Genomic DNA, 14,936 nt, shown 5'->3' on the forward strand with positions numbered 1-14,936 from the left:
CTCCCTGGCTCTCCCTCTCTCTCTCTCTCCCTCTCTCTCCTTCCCTCTCCCTCCCTCCCTCTCTCCCTCCCTCCCTCCCTCCCTCTCTCTCTCTCTCTCCCTCCCTCCCTCTCCCTCCCTCCCTCCCTCTCTCTCTCTCTCTCTCTCTCTCTTATTTAATCCCCCATAAGTTGGTTTTACTATGTAGTACTATTATACTTAGATCTTTTTCATATGAATCAATTTATTTGTTGTTTTAATGCTCCTCTTGTGATCTGAGTGATCTCACATCACACTTTGTTGCTCGTTCCCTCACTACGGCCCTGCTCTGCTGTTGTTAGTCTCGTCCAACAATTTGATTCCCTGTGGACTAATCAATGGCTTGCTCACCCACCATTTTGGCTTTTACCACATGTCCTCAATGTTGAACGAGATGTCTTCCCTTCACCCACTCATCTCACTTGAGGTCCTCCTTTGGCAACACAAATAAAGCTCCACAAGTAATTACTTTATTAAACCTCTTTTCTTCTCTACCATACACATGGATGGAGTCTTGCCGGAAGCTCCACAAGTAATTCAATGATTAAAGCTCCTTTCTTCTCTACCAAACACATGGATGGAGTTACCATAAACATGGATGGAGAATTACCTTAATAAGATGTAAAGCAAACGTATGAAATGAGCCTATGCTGCAGCTGACGAGAGATAAGTAGGTAAATCATACAAATCCAAATATATGTCGGCCATTTTGTTCCATCATTAGGATCTTTTGGCTTTAAGTACGTCTCTTTCCCCGTGTACGTTGTCCAGTTTGTGATATAAGACACACCATCAGCTCAAACTCAGACGATTCTGTTCAGAAGATTCTGTGAACCCCTCGCTCTTTCCTTCCATGAATATACAGGCCCTTTCTTCGCTTTGCTTCTTTGAGCTTCTTAACGCAGCAGCTTCATCTTCGTCTTCCCATCTGTGATCGTGAACTCGTTGTTTAATTCGAGAGTCGAGAAACAATGAGCATCTCGCTAAACTCTACCTTCATCGATCGTTAATCCGTCTGTTATATCCCTCCATCCTTCCCCATTCCATTGCCTTCCCGTTCTCTATTCCGTCGTGCCAGCCTCATAGGAAAGGTTCACGTAAAGCTGGCTTGCTTGAAGATCCTTCTCAACTCGCTCCGCTAATTTCTGGTCGCATTTGCGCAGCTAGGGGACTTGATGCTCGCAGGCCTCGCTGACTGCGCCCCAGGAAGAGGCGAGCAGACTCGGCAGCCCTCCCTTGCTCTCGCCTTGGTCCCTCCCTGCTCCTCCCTTGCCCTCTCTCTGTCTCCCTGCCTTCCATCTTTTCCCTTCTGACAGACGTTGGTGGAATGTTTTTCTTGGAAAACAAGTATCTTGTAGAAAGCGTAGGCTGCGAAAGCGTGGACCCGTGAAGGCAGGAGCTGTCAGCGCGCACTAAACGACCAAGACCAGTGCCGAATTGCTGTGATCCTCCTCGGTCCCCTCCTTCTCTCTCTCAGCTCCCCCTGTATGGACTGAGTCAGTGCTCGAGCCATTATTTGAAGGCTCGATACAGTCAGTGCTCTCGAACCCGTTTGAATGGCCTCTCTTTCAGATCTCGTCCCTTCTACATTTTGCCTCCTTTTCGGTTTGCTGATAGTCAAGATTTTAAGAAACTTCAACAGCTGGTGGTTTGAGCGGCCGCTTAGACATTCCCCCGCGGCACCATTGCCGCGGGGCGATTTAGGATGGCCTGTCATCGGGAATATGGTCTCGTTCTTGCGCGCATTCAAGTCCGGAAATCCTCAATCCTTCATTGGAGCCTACATCTCAAGGTGCTCGCATAATGTCTTTTCTTAAGGCTTGGTTCTGTTCGTTGAATTAACATCTCAAGGAGATTTTCGTTTTTTTCAGGTATGGTCGCCTAGATGTATATAAAGCTCACATGTTTGCGCAACCCACGGTTCTAGCAATCACTCCTAAAGCATGCAAGCTTGTCTTGATGAACGATGACCTCTTTGTTACTGGCTGGCCAAAAGCCGCTAAAACGCTGATGGGTCGCAAGGCATTCACTTCATTAGGCCCTCAGGAACACCATCGTTTACGTAAGCTCACTGCAGCAGCGCTTAATGGGCAAGAAGTTTGCACGCAATTTCTACGGAAAATCGAGCTTGCGGCCACTGAGGCGTTGCCAAAATGGGCTCAGAAAGAACACATTCCTCTTCTGCTCGAGCTAAAAAAGGTAAAATGTGATAGTATCCCTTCAATGTCCTTCACCCGCGGTTTTGCACAATTGTATTGGGAGTTCAACCTCTGAGACGACTGAATGCTTCCTTGATTCCAGTTTACCTTCCAAATTATCGCTGATATATTCATAAGCTATGAGCCCGGACCGAAATGCGACGCAGTGGAGCGCGAATATAGACTGCTCAATCATGGGATACGAGCAATGCCAATTGATTTGCCGGGGAGTGCATACAACAGAGCTCTTAAGGTTCCAGCGTTGTGTGATACGAACCGTGACTTTTATTTATTAAATTGCCCTTCACAGAGGATCAGTAACCAAGCCATTGCTTTTGTGTGCTGTGCCAGTCGCGTGTGCGCTTAGTAAAACTCCTCCAAGATGCTGTCGACGAAAGAAGGGCATCCCAGGGAGAAAAGGAAGATGTACTCAACACTTTACTGCGTGCAGAGGATGAAGATGGTAATCGTCTGAGCGATGAAGAAATAATTGATGTCCTGATCATGTATCTGAATGCCGGTCACGAGTCATCAGCTCATACGATGATGTGGGTACTAATTTTTCTGAAACGTCACCCTGGAGTCTTGGAGAAAGTCCAGGTAGGCCTCGTCTCGTAAGTTTTTGGTTTGCCCAAAGTCTGGGTTATAGACACATTATTGAAACGGAAGTTTGTGAACTTGGCAGAGGGAGCAGGCTCAGATTCGAAAGAATAAAAGACCCAATGAGCTGCTCACGTTTGAAGATTATCGCAACATGGAATACTTGTCGCAGGTGAGTAGGGGAACAAATTCTGTCGGAGAACAATTAGAAGCTTGGAAAAGCATTGACGCTCAATGTTGCAATACTGTTTCAGGTGATCGATGAGACCCTTCGACTCGTCAACATTTCGCCAATGGTATTTCGAAAGGCAGTCGAAAATGTGGAGATCAACGGTGATAGAAAAACTTTAGCCGAATTGATGTCCGTTCTAGTGTTTATCGGATGATACAAAGTCATGACTAGGTTGCAGCGTTGTGATATGAGCAGGCTACACGATTCCCAAGGGATGGATGGTGGCAACATGGATGAGGCAAGTTCATTTGGACCCAGAAGTGTATCCTGAACCCATGGAATTCAATCCGGAACGCTGGAATGTAAGTGCAAATGGGCTTGCAGAATCACCTATGGATGTCGATGGTGATTATAGATAAAAGCTGCTAACATCTTCTTCCTCTGTACTGAATGTGTACGCGTTACAAACTGCCAGAATTATGTACCCAAGCCAGGAGTGTTCATCCCTTTTGGAGCTGGCAGTCACATGTGCCCTGGCAACAACTTTGCAAAACTGGAAATGGCCGTGTTCCTGCACCACATCATTTTGAACTACACGTGAGTAGCTGCAAATCTCCCACTTTTGTTGCAAAGTGCTTTGCCTGTGATTGCTATGTGCCTAGCTGAGATGGAATTTTAAAAAATAAATCGACTTCAATTCCTTACTCGATCTGCTAATTATATGGATGCGTTTCGTGTACCTTATGTGCCTCAGATACGAGCCCGTTTGGCCGGAGTGTCCGATCACACACCTTCCACACCCTCGACCCAAGGACAACTACTTAGCTCGATTGCACCAAATCTAGTAGTTCGTATCTACAGGCTTGCAACTCTACTGGCAGGATGAACCTTTGCCGCAAGCAACTTTTTAAATAGAGAGGCGGAAATGTTCGAGGATCGTAGGAATATCGAAGCTGGGAAACATTTTTGGATATCTCGTCAGCACTCAGCAGAATTGTTTGGAAGGTTTTGCAAACATCACGCGCCATGAATGCGTTTTCCAGCCCACTGAATGAAGCCGCTTTCAGCATTTGCAAATTTCGGTGCTGGAATGCCGTGCATCTGAATGCATTGTCGGTAACGGTGATACCGAAAGATTGTAGATGCCCAGCTCCATGATTTGACCTCTGTATGGAATCCAAATTCCAATGCCTTGCAAACTGCGTTTTGTCTTTTTGGAAACTTTGGAGTTTGGACTTGCTGTGCCGTTTCGTCCCCATTGTATTTCTGTCGCAATATTGGTCGTATCACCATTGTATTTCTGTCGCAATAGTCGGCCCCACCGTATTGCTGTCGCACTTTGGTCGTATCACCAAGATCCTCGTGCTACATTCTTGTGTTAAAATAAAACCTCAATGAACCTCCATAACTATATACAATGAACCTACAACATTTTATTTTCACCTCAAAAAATATTTTCTCAATTTTGTAAGCCTCCCAATTTTTAGGCAATTTAGTTATATTTTAGCTTACCATTGTGCAAATTCTCAAGAAAAAGCTTCAATTTTTTGAAACTCTAAGTTTTGTTATTTGTTGAGAAAAATGTGTTTTTGTGAAGACTCGTAAGTTTTGTCATGTGGCGATGCATCACTCAGTTCATGTAACCCATTATCAAACTTAATTTTAAATGTAGGGCCACTACACACGACGTTGCAAATGCGACCTCAAAAGGAACTTCTCACCAATCCCTATATTAGAATTTCCTAGGGAACTAGGAAATTTGAGCATATTTCTTAGATAGAAAGATGGATTTTCTCCTCTTAATCTAGGAAATTCTTTTTCGAATTTTAAATAGCCACTCCTAAATAGGAAATTTGACTTTTGATATGGAGAATCAAATGGATTCTATGTTTCCTATCTAGGAAGTCACTTCTTTTCTTCATAGGAAATTATATTTCCTATATAGACCACTCAATGCTATCTAGGAAATGTGACATCCTATATGGAGAATCAAATGAATTTTCTATTTCCTATATAAAAAATATGGTCTCTTTTAGGAAATATGGCTTTTTATATGGAGAATTCGATGGATTCTATGTTTCCTATATTGGAAATTAGCAAGAATGTATCTTTTGTATATGGTGATTGCCATTACCTACATAGGAAGAGTCTTTTGTGTAAGCAAGAATGCTGTATATTAATATAAATAAATATTTTTATATAAAATATGAGCATATGTACTTAACAATTGTGTATCTTTGTAATTTTAATAAGATGTCTATTGTAGTATTTTCTATTTCTTCTATATGCAGTCCAAATCAAAGTGACCATAAGAATTACATGCACGCTTATATTTCTTCTAAAAATTTTCAAGAGAATTGGAAATCAAGGTTTCTCTATTTCTATGTGCAAAATATAATCAAATTATCAAATGTGTAGATAATTATAATATGCTATGTAATTTCAAATTAATGTTCCAATAAAAGTGTCAATTAGAAGTACATGTGCAATGTTATAAGTCACAATTATCTCATGTTTTAGAAGCACATGTACAATGTTAAGTCTATAAGTCACAATCATCTCATGTTTTCGAGATAAAAGTATAATTCAAGGGAAAAGTTTACCAATAAAGGGTAAATAGCTCCTTGAGCCATGAAATACACAATGTGTGATGTTAAATGAAATATTTTGCTCCCAATGATAAAATTATAACTCAAAATAAATGCTCTCTAAAGTAAGATAAATATTGTTTATTGATAATTAAATGAAGTTGATTAAATTAATTACAAATGAGATGTTGATTTCTTGTTGTGCACATTTTTTCACTTAGGTATGCAAAACGATTATGTTGTGATGTCAACAGGGTATGCTTGCATCTTCAACTACATTCATATTTTAATACCCCTAAACATCCATGTAATAGAATAAATAAGTCTTTAAATTTATGTTCTTGCTCGTGGACCTCACATATTATGTTTCAAAGACAAAAGAAATTGTACTATACGATCTAGTTGAATTGTTTTATAAATCACAAAAGCATGGCCTTCCTCTACATCACAAGTCAAAGTTCATGGGTTTCTAGTCAAGTTTAACATTTGTTAATTATTGCACTATAGATGTGTACCTTATTTATGTGCTTAGGGATTGATTTTTGTCATTGGATGTCTATCACAACAATTCTATACTTTATTGCAATTGTGTGTGCTTTTTATATCAGAGAGTAAAATTAATCCCTAAGCACTAATGAGCTTTCTTTTATCAAATACTAGTACAATTTTATAATATAAGTTTATTTTTCAAAGTATACATCCTCAGTCTTTAACTAAGAGGTCAAAGGATGATCTAAGAATTCCAAACTAATTGTTACATTTCTATGCAATCATTCAATTTCTAACCTTCAACCTTACTCTACATATATCTAGAAGGAGAACTTTACTTAAGTTTATGCATATATGGGAGAACTTTATTATACTTCAAATGCAATTGGTACTCCATGAAGGAGAACTGACTTTTAGTTTATAGTGGCCTATGAAGCGTATGAGGACACATATTAATCTAATCAACCCTTATGAACATGTTAATAGGCCAACAAATAAATGTAAGTGACACATGATGCCATAAGCCAAGGTAAATTCATAGGCTTCCATGAGGCAAGGAACTTAATTGAGCTTATCAAATGAAACAAATTAAATAGAACTCATCAAATGAACTATTCGAATTAATGATCCCACTTTAACTTATCAAACAATCCTACTATGGTGGATGCATGCATGGAAGGGATACATGAACTTCAAAGGTTCAAACCATTGATTTTTTGATTACAGGTCAATTGCTAGGGTTGACTCTCCATTTCCCATTCATCAATTGGGATTTTGGAGTTCCAACATAAGAGAGATATTTGCAGATTGTCTTTCTAAGTATGATTATGCAGTGACGCCCATGTTTTGAGGCATATCAGGTTCTATTTTCACTAGCGATCATTGCCGTAGGGTTATGATTTTTGGATATACCTTATACAAACGACTCTAGTTGTAGTTTGAGCCATGTCTACTCATTTAAGGGGTGCCCACTAAAGTAGTGCAACACACGATCCCCATGCTAGATGATGCCAGGCCAGTACATCAATGCCCCTACCCTATGAATCCCAAGTACACACTCATAGTGAGGGAGGAAATGCAGAAACTCATAGATGCGGGATTCATCTATGAGATTGAGCATACGAATTGGGTGTCACCCATTATGATAGTCCTGAGGAAGAATGGAAAAATTAGAGTATGCGTGGATTTGAAAAAGTTAATGCCACCACTAGGCGTGACCACTACCCCTTGCCATTCATGGAACATGTCTTGGAAAGGGTAACCGGAAAGGAAGCCTGTAGCTTCCTAGATGGATTTTTTGGTTACAACCAAGTGTCCACCATCACCCCACAGGATCAACATAAAACAGCCTTCACAACTGAGTGGGGTGTGTATGTGGCTAGTGTAATGATATTCGGGTTGACCAATGTGCCTGCCACCTTCCAACGGATGATGATCACGGTATTCAAGGAGTACCTGAGAGACTTTGTGGAAGTCTTCTTGGATGACATATGCGTGCACTCGACATGGGATGATCACCTGAAATACCTCAGATTCCTCCTGGAGAAGTGCCAATTATACCGCATATCCCTGAACCCTATTAAGTGTTAATTTTGGGTCAAACATGGTGTAATTCTCGGCCACATAGTGTCCCGGAATGGAATCTCTACGAACCATAACAAAATCAAACTCATCTTGGAATTACCACCCCCCACCAACGCCAAGGGAGTCCAATGATTTACTGGCCACACAGGCTACTACAGAAGCTTCATCTTGTTCTGCGCAAACATAGCCCGCCCATTATACAAGCTGCTAGTATCCTTTGAGTTGATCGAGGAATGCCAAAAATCCTTCAAAACCCTCAAACTAGCCCTAGCCACTACACCGGTGTTGAGAGCACCTGACTGGGATCTAATATTCCATGTCCATATCAATGCTTCCAACTTTGCTATTGAGTGTGTGCTAGCCCAACCAGGGGAGCATAACCTGGACTACCAGTGTACTTTGTGAGCTGCCAACTGAATGAGGCCGAGGTCAACTATAGAACAAGCGAGAGGGAAGGTCTGGCCATGGTCTATGTGAGAGTGCTCTCAACGGAAGCAAGAATGAAAGAAGGAGAGAGAGAGACAGAGAGCCACACAAGTTTGGTGGGTGCAGAACCACCCTAATCTTCTTTTTCAATCATTTATATATGTGTTTGAGTATTGTACATAACCGGGGTTAAGGCACAGTGACCTTTAACCCCCACAACCTCCCACTTAAAGGACAATGTGCCTTTAAGGGAGAATAACTAGTGAGCATACTATCCAATGCCCATCAATACACGACAATACTCAAACCGCTGACTAGGTAGACTCTTCGTCAGCATATCTGCAGGGTTATCATCTGTATGAACCTTGACAAGCTCTATGCGCTTGTCCTCAAGTACCTCCCTGATGAAATGATACCTGACCTCAATGTGTTTGGTCTTTGCATGAAAGACGGGATTCCGTGCTAGCTGAATAGCACTCATGGAATCACTATGCAATGTCGGTACACCTGTATGAATCCCCAAATCTCCCACTAGCCGATCAAGCCATATAGCCTCCTTGCAACCCTCTGTGGCTGCAACATACTCAGCCTCTGTGGTAGACAAAGCAATGCACTTCTGTGCGCGAGACATCCACGACACTACACCACCTGCAAAGGTGAACACATAACCAGAAGTGGATCTCCTACTATCCACATGCCCTGCATAGTCTGAATCTGTGTACCCAAGTACACGCATGTCTCCTTTACCAAAGCAGATGCACATCTCCTTGGTACCCTTCATGTACCTCATGATGCACTTAACTGCCTCCCAATGCCTCTTTCCTGGATTAGCCATATACCGGCTAACAACTCCCACTGCAAATGCAATGTCTGGTCTAGTAGCTATCATAGCATACATAAGACTCCCAACCGCTGATGCATAAGGAATCTTAGCCATCATGGCCCTCTCCTCTTCTGATTTGGGACTATCTGTATGACTCAGTTTCACATATGGAGGCAATGGAGTACTCACTGCCTTCCCCCCCTCCATATTGAAACGCTGCAATACTTTTGTAACATACTCTTTTTGTGAAAGCCAAAGGAGTTTCCTACTCCGATCACGCGTGATGCGCATACCAAGAATATGACTTGCAAGTCCCAAATCCTTCATATCAAAGGCCTCATGCAACTTGGCCTTTAATGCATCTAGCTCATAAGTATTCTTGCTAGCCAATAGCATATCATCCACATATAGTGCCAGGATTATTAGGCTATTATCCTTAGCCCTTTTAGTGTAGAGGCAATGATCAATTTCACTCCTTCTAAAACCCTGGGACCGAATGAAAGCATCAAACTTCTGATACCATTCTCTAGGCGCTTGCTTAAGACCATAGAGACTCTTTTTCAGCTTGCAAACTAAATGCTCTTTGCCCTTTTCTTCAAAGCCTTCCGGCTGCACCATGTAAATTTCCTCATGCAAATCCCCATGCAAGAAAGCTGTCTTGACATCCATTTGCATAAGCTCCATATCCTCTATTGCCACTAGTCCAAGCATGCATCTAAGTGTGGTCATCTTCACAACCGGAGAGAATATCTCATCAAAGTCCACACCCTTCTCTTGCTTGAACCCTTTAGCAACCAAACGGGCCTTGTATCTAGGCACATCATCACCTGTGACCTTCATTTTGTAGACCCATTTACATGGCAATGCTTTCTTTCCATGTGGCAAAGAAACCAAGTCCCAAGTCTTATTCTTCATAAGTGAACTCATCTCTGATTGGATAGCATACTCCCACTTGCGTTGATCCTCACGCATCATAGCCTCTCTGTAGCAAGAAGGCTCCCCGCAATCAGTAAGCATCACATAGTCTACCCCTGGAACAAACCTATCAGGCAGTCTAGACACTCTAGATGATCTTCTCAAAGGCATTTCAGCTTGCTGTCCCACTTGCATATCAGCCACATTTGGCTCATCATTTCCACCAATAGATGATCCATCATCTACCCTTGATTGTATACCTGTGGGAGTACTTGGTGGTACCATTTCTTGCACATTTGGTGCATGGACAGCTTGCTGTCTATCAACATATGTAGGTGGATTCACATCCTGGAAAGTGATTCTCCTCATTTCCACATCCCTCATGGGTGCCTTATGCATCTTCTTCTCATTGAAGACCACATCATGGCTGCGTATGATCTTCTTTGCTTCTGGATCCCAGAGACGATAGCCCATCTCTCCACTTTCACCATAACCTAGAAAGATGCATTTCCTAGACTTAGGATCTAGCTTCTTTCGAAGCTCTTTTGGCACATGTGCATATGCCTCACACCCAAATATACGCAAATGAGAGTAAGAGGGCTTCTTGCCACTCCATGCCTCTTCAGGAATACCACCATCCAAACTCTTACTAGGTGATCTATTGATCACATGCACTGCAGTCTTCATTGCCTCAGCCCAAAAACCACCAGAAAGACTTGCATTGGAAAGCATGCATTGCAACCTTTCTTGAATGGTACGATTCATCTTTTCTGCAATTGGATTTTGCTCTGGAGTACGAGGGGATGTGAGCTCCCTCTTAATCCCACGTGTATCACAGAAATGCTGAAAGTCATGAGAGAGATACTCTCCACCATTGTCAGTCTGTAGGCATTTAAGCGTTCTACTTGACTGATTCTCAACCAAGGCCAGCCATTTCTGAAATACCTGGAACACATCACTCTTCCGAGCTATAGCATAAGCCCACACTTTCCTAGTTGCATCATCAATGAATGTCACATAGTATTCAGCCCCGCCTAATGACCGTGTAGGCATGGGACCACATACGTCTGAATGCACCAAATCAAGCATTTCAAACTCTTTCTTTCCCCTTCTTTTATGGGCTGATTTAGTCTGCTTCCCATAGAGACAATGCTCACAAAATTCAAAATCAGAGAAACTCAAATGCGGTACATAACCCAAATGGCATAAGAGTTTCATTCCATTCTGGCTCATGTGCCCCAACCTGCAATGCCACAAAGAAGTGCTTGGCTGCTCGGTTATTGCAACAACATGATCAAATACCCCTGATACATGTAAGGGATACAAAGTCCCACACTTGGCACCCCTGGCCAAAAGCATAGAGCCCTTTTGAATTTTCCAACTTTGAAAGCCAAAAGTGGTGTGAAAACCAGCATCATCTAGCTGACCCACTGAAATAAGACTCTTGGTCAACTTAGGCACATGTCTCACATGTTTCAAAACAAATGCAGACCCATTTGCAAAAGAAAACTTTATGTCACCTGCTCCCACTATGTCACATGCATAGTCATTTCCAAGATGCATACAACCTGTCTTTCCACTATCATAAGTGGAGAACCATTCCCTATGGGGAGTAACATGGAATGAAGCACCAGAATCCAAAATCCAATCCTGGGAATATGCATCATCTGAAGTGGCAAGCAACTCTGCAGATAAACTAGACATGAAGAGAACGTCATTGTCACTATCATGTGTGACTGCATTGATCTCCTCGATCTTCACTTTTCCTTTGTCCTCCCTTGGACTCTCTTCCTTTTGATTTGCACCCCAATTTGCATTCTTTTTCTTATCCTTTTGCTCTCTTTTCAGCTTGTAGCAATCCTTTTTCATATGGCCCTTCTTGCCACAATGGTAACACTCAATGTTCTGTGCCCTGGATTTGCTACGAGACTTCCCTCTTTCTTGGGACTTCCCCCTGAACTGTGGTCTGCCCCTTTGCACATTTAAGGCTGCATCCTGCTTGTTGCCATCCATAGACTTCCGTCTAATCTCCTCGGCCAACGAGCTACCCACAACATCATCAAATTTCAGTACTCCACCAGGTGCAGAGTTACTGACAGCTGTACGGAAGGTATCCCATGAGGATGGCAATGAACATAAGAGAAATATTGCCTTAGTCTCCGCATCAAAATTCATTTTCTGAGCCTGAAGCTGGCTGAAAATAATATTGAATTCATTCAAGTGAGAAGCAATGGAGACCCCTTCCTTCATCTGCAGCTCAAACAACCTCTTCATTGTTGGGGTAAAGGCACTGGCCACCCTATGTAAATAGTACTTCATGTTGTACTTTAATGTAGGACACTTAAGTACACTATGTACACATTTGTACTTAGATGTACTTAAGGGTTACTACCTTATCCATAATAGATATATATGTGTGTACTTGGGGAGGTACCACTCACTCATTGTGATTATCCCCACTATTGTGAGTGCAGTGAGTCTCTCTACTCCCTACTCACTCCGATTCTCCGTTAACTGGTATCAGAGCCATACCCTGCAGGAGACTTCCTGCTTCTCCCTTCTCTCTTCCCGCGAGCTGCTACTGCTAGTTCGTGTGCTGGGGGAGTTCATTGCTGAGCTGAGAGAGCTGGAAGCCTACCCTGTGCAGGTCGTTTTTCACCTGAGCACCTCTACGGAGCTGCTCCGAGCTGCTCCAGGTCATTCCGGGTCTACCCAGAGCTGCTCCAGGCCATTCCGGGTCTGCCCAGAGCAAAAACGAGCTGCTGCGGGCTGATTTTCTGCTGCGCACTATTTCAGCACACCCTCAGGAGCTGCTGCTGCTGATTTTCTTCGACACAGAGCTGCTCTTGGAGCTCCCCATAGCAAAAACGAGCTGCTGTTTGCTGCCCAAGCTGCTCCTGGAGCTCCCCTGTAGCAAAACGACCTGCTGTAGCAGCACCCCGACCTCTTTCTGGAGCTCCCCTGCTACCGCTTGTACTAGAGCTGCTGCTGTAGCAAGTGCTGGAGCAGTCCTACCTTCTCCAGGAGCACCCCAGCCTGCTGCTTGTGCTGCCCGAGTCGCTACTGCTGATCTACTGATGCTGAGGATTGTTCATGCGAGCATCTTCTCTTGATTGTGGCCCTGCTCGTAAGCTACAGGTATCATACACAACGGTGTGAAGCCCACTGGCATAACCGTGGCTCATTTGGCATTTGAGCCAGGTACTCTGTATTACTTGCATTGTCATCTTTCATTCCTGCCATTTTCTTTTCCTTGTACCTTGTATTGTGAATATACACATACAGGTGCAGGTGTTCTACTTGTGGCAGGGCCTTTTACTCGCACTGAGGCTTATCTTATGCCGCAAACAGTGTCGAGACAGGTCTCATCACTTGGCCAGTGATTGTATGTCAATGTTGGCACTGAGTATATGCATTGGGCAGATCTGTGCTTGATACTTACAGTGTATGCTATGTTGGATGCAACCCAAATGGATATGTATTCAAATGCCTTGTGAGCAACAGTTGTTGATGACACTTACCGTGTTAATGCATGGGATATGCAGCCATTTTATGTGCTTATGATGCTATGATTCAGAGGGCTTTTGAGCCACTTCAACTCTAGACTGTATATTCAGCTGGGGGGGAAGTTACTGGTGTATTTGGAGGTCATTTGAAGGTCTAAAATCAGGGATTTCATCCAAAAATCAGAAAATTACATTTTTTTTGACAGTCCGGGACTGTCAAACAGCCTGTTTTGACCTATTTTGACCATCAGAAAGCAAAATATTGCAGCTGTAAAATATTATATCAGTTCTGAAATTTTTCTAGAGTGATTATACGCAGTTGTATTGCATTTTCGCCACTGAAAACAGTAAAATCAGCTTGCTGTCCTGTTTCTGCAGCAAGTGGGAGAACAATATTCAGTTGGTTTTGTGCCACTGAAACAGTACAAAGTTCACTTTTGATCGTACTTCCGCTGCGGGAGAATTTTGTTGGAGTGACTAGTGCTCGCAGGGAGTCAGGCAGTTCCATCAAGGAACAAACTCTTATCACTTTACCATGAGTTCCAGCAGCGACGTGTCGTCCTTGTTCCAGATAAAGAAGCTCGAAGGAGCTAAAAATTACGACATATGGAGGACACAGTGCTACAATGTGTTGATGCAGAAGGACCAGTACAAACCTATAAAGGAGAAGGGTGTTAAGCCCTCCAACATTACTGATGAGCAGTGGGAGAAGATGGACGGCTTGGCCAGGTCGACCATTATGCTTACAGTTGTTGATTCACTGGTTGTAGGCATCAGGGATGAACCTACTGCGTGGGAGATGTGGCAACGTCTTGAGGATACTTATGCCAAGAAAAGTGCCACGGGAAAAGCTTACTGGCTAAAAAAGCTTGTTGGTCTTCAAATGAAGGAGGGGACAGCTATGTCCACTCATATTATTGAGTTTAACAGCATATTCAGCCAGGTGATCAACCAGGGGTTGAAGCTCGATGATGAGCTGAAAGCTACACTCATCCTATGTTCTCTACCTGAGTCATGGGACACATTCAGGACTTCTACCAGCAACTCAAAAACCATTCTGGTATTTGCAGATGTGGAGAGTGCTCTTCTACAGGAAGAGATGAACAGAAAGAACAATGCTATTGGGAAGTCAAATGCTTTGAATGCACGCAGCAGGTCCAAAACACGTGGAAAAGACAAAGAAAGAGACAGGAGCAAGTCCCGCTCTAAGAGTGATCTTGTATGCAACTATTGTGGCAAGAAGGGACATATTGAGAAAAAGTGTTTTCAAAAGAAGAATGACCAGAGAGCCAAAGAAGGCAAGGCTCAAGGCAAGTCTAAGGGCAAAGAAAAAGAGGAGCTGAATGTTACTTATGTTAGTGACAGTGACAGTGGACATGAGATATGTTTCACCTCTTCACTGGAGGCTCATACACTTCATGCTGGTGATGGATCAGATATGTTTTCCTGGATTATAGATTCAGGTGCTTCCTTTCATGTGACATCCTACAGAGATCTGTTTGTCAGATATGCAGGAGGGCAGAAGGGAGTTGTCTTTCTTGGTGATAACCATGCATGTTCTATCATTGGTATAGGTGATGTCAGGCTTGTTCTTGAAAATGGCCAGCAGTTAATGCT

General features: G+C 42.9%; 1 protein-coding gene across 1 annotated transcript; it reads left to right on the top strand.

The window, feature by feature from the left end:
* The first annotated feature begins 860 nt into the window (after positions 1-860).
* LOC147881683 (ent-kaurenoic acid oxidase 2-like) lies at positions 861-4,251 on the top strand. The gene is made up of 9 exons (XM_087401887.1): positions 861-1,810; positions 1,890-2,217; positions 2,320-2,469; positions 2,568-2,816; positions 2,902-2,988; positions 3,071-3,149; positions 3,244-3,350; positions 3,464-3,585; positions 3,743-4,251. The coding sequence occupies exons 1-9, from the start codon at positions 1,575-1,577 to the stop codon at positions 3,831-3,833; spliced, it is 1,449 nt and encodes a 482-aa protein (XP_087258013.1). The 5' UTR covers positions 861-1,574; the 3' UTR covers positions 3,834-4,251.
* The last annotated feature ends 10,685 nt before the right edge of the window (positions 4,252-14,936 follow it).

Source organism: Dipteris shenzhenensis, chromosome 30, assembly GCF_047967505.1.
Source record: "Dipteris shenzhenensis isolate YYH24624 ecotype China chromosome 30, Dip_SZ_1.0, whole genome shotgun sequence".
Classification (NCBI taxonomy): Eukaryota; Viridiplantae; Streptophyta; class Polypodiopsida; order Gleicheniales; family Dipteridaceae; genus Dipteris; species Dipteris shenzhenensis.

Bases quoted from the DNA above. Each gene is read 5' to 3' on its own strand.
- LOC147881683 (XM_087401887.1), top strand. From the start codon at position 1,575: ATGGCCTCTCTTTCAGATCTCGTCCCTTCTACATTTTGCCTCCTTTTC. The intron at 2,989-3,070 runs GTGAGTAGGGGA...ATACTGTTTCAG, and splicing joins ACATGGAATACTTGTCGCAG to GTGATCGATGAGACCCTTCG. The intron at 3,351-3,463 runs GTAAGTGCAAAT...ACAAACTGCCAG, and splicing joins TCAATCCGGAACGCTGGAAT to AATTATGTACCCAAGCCAGG.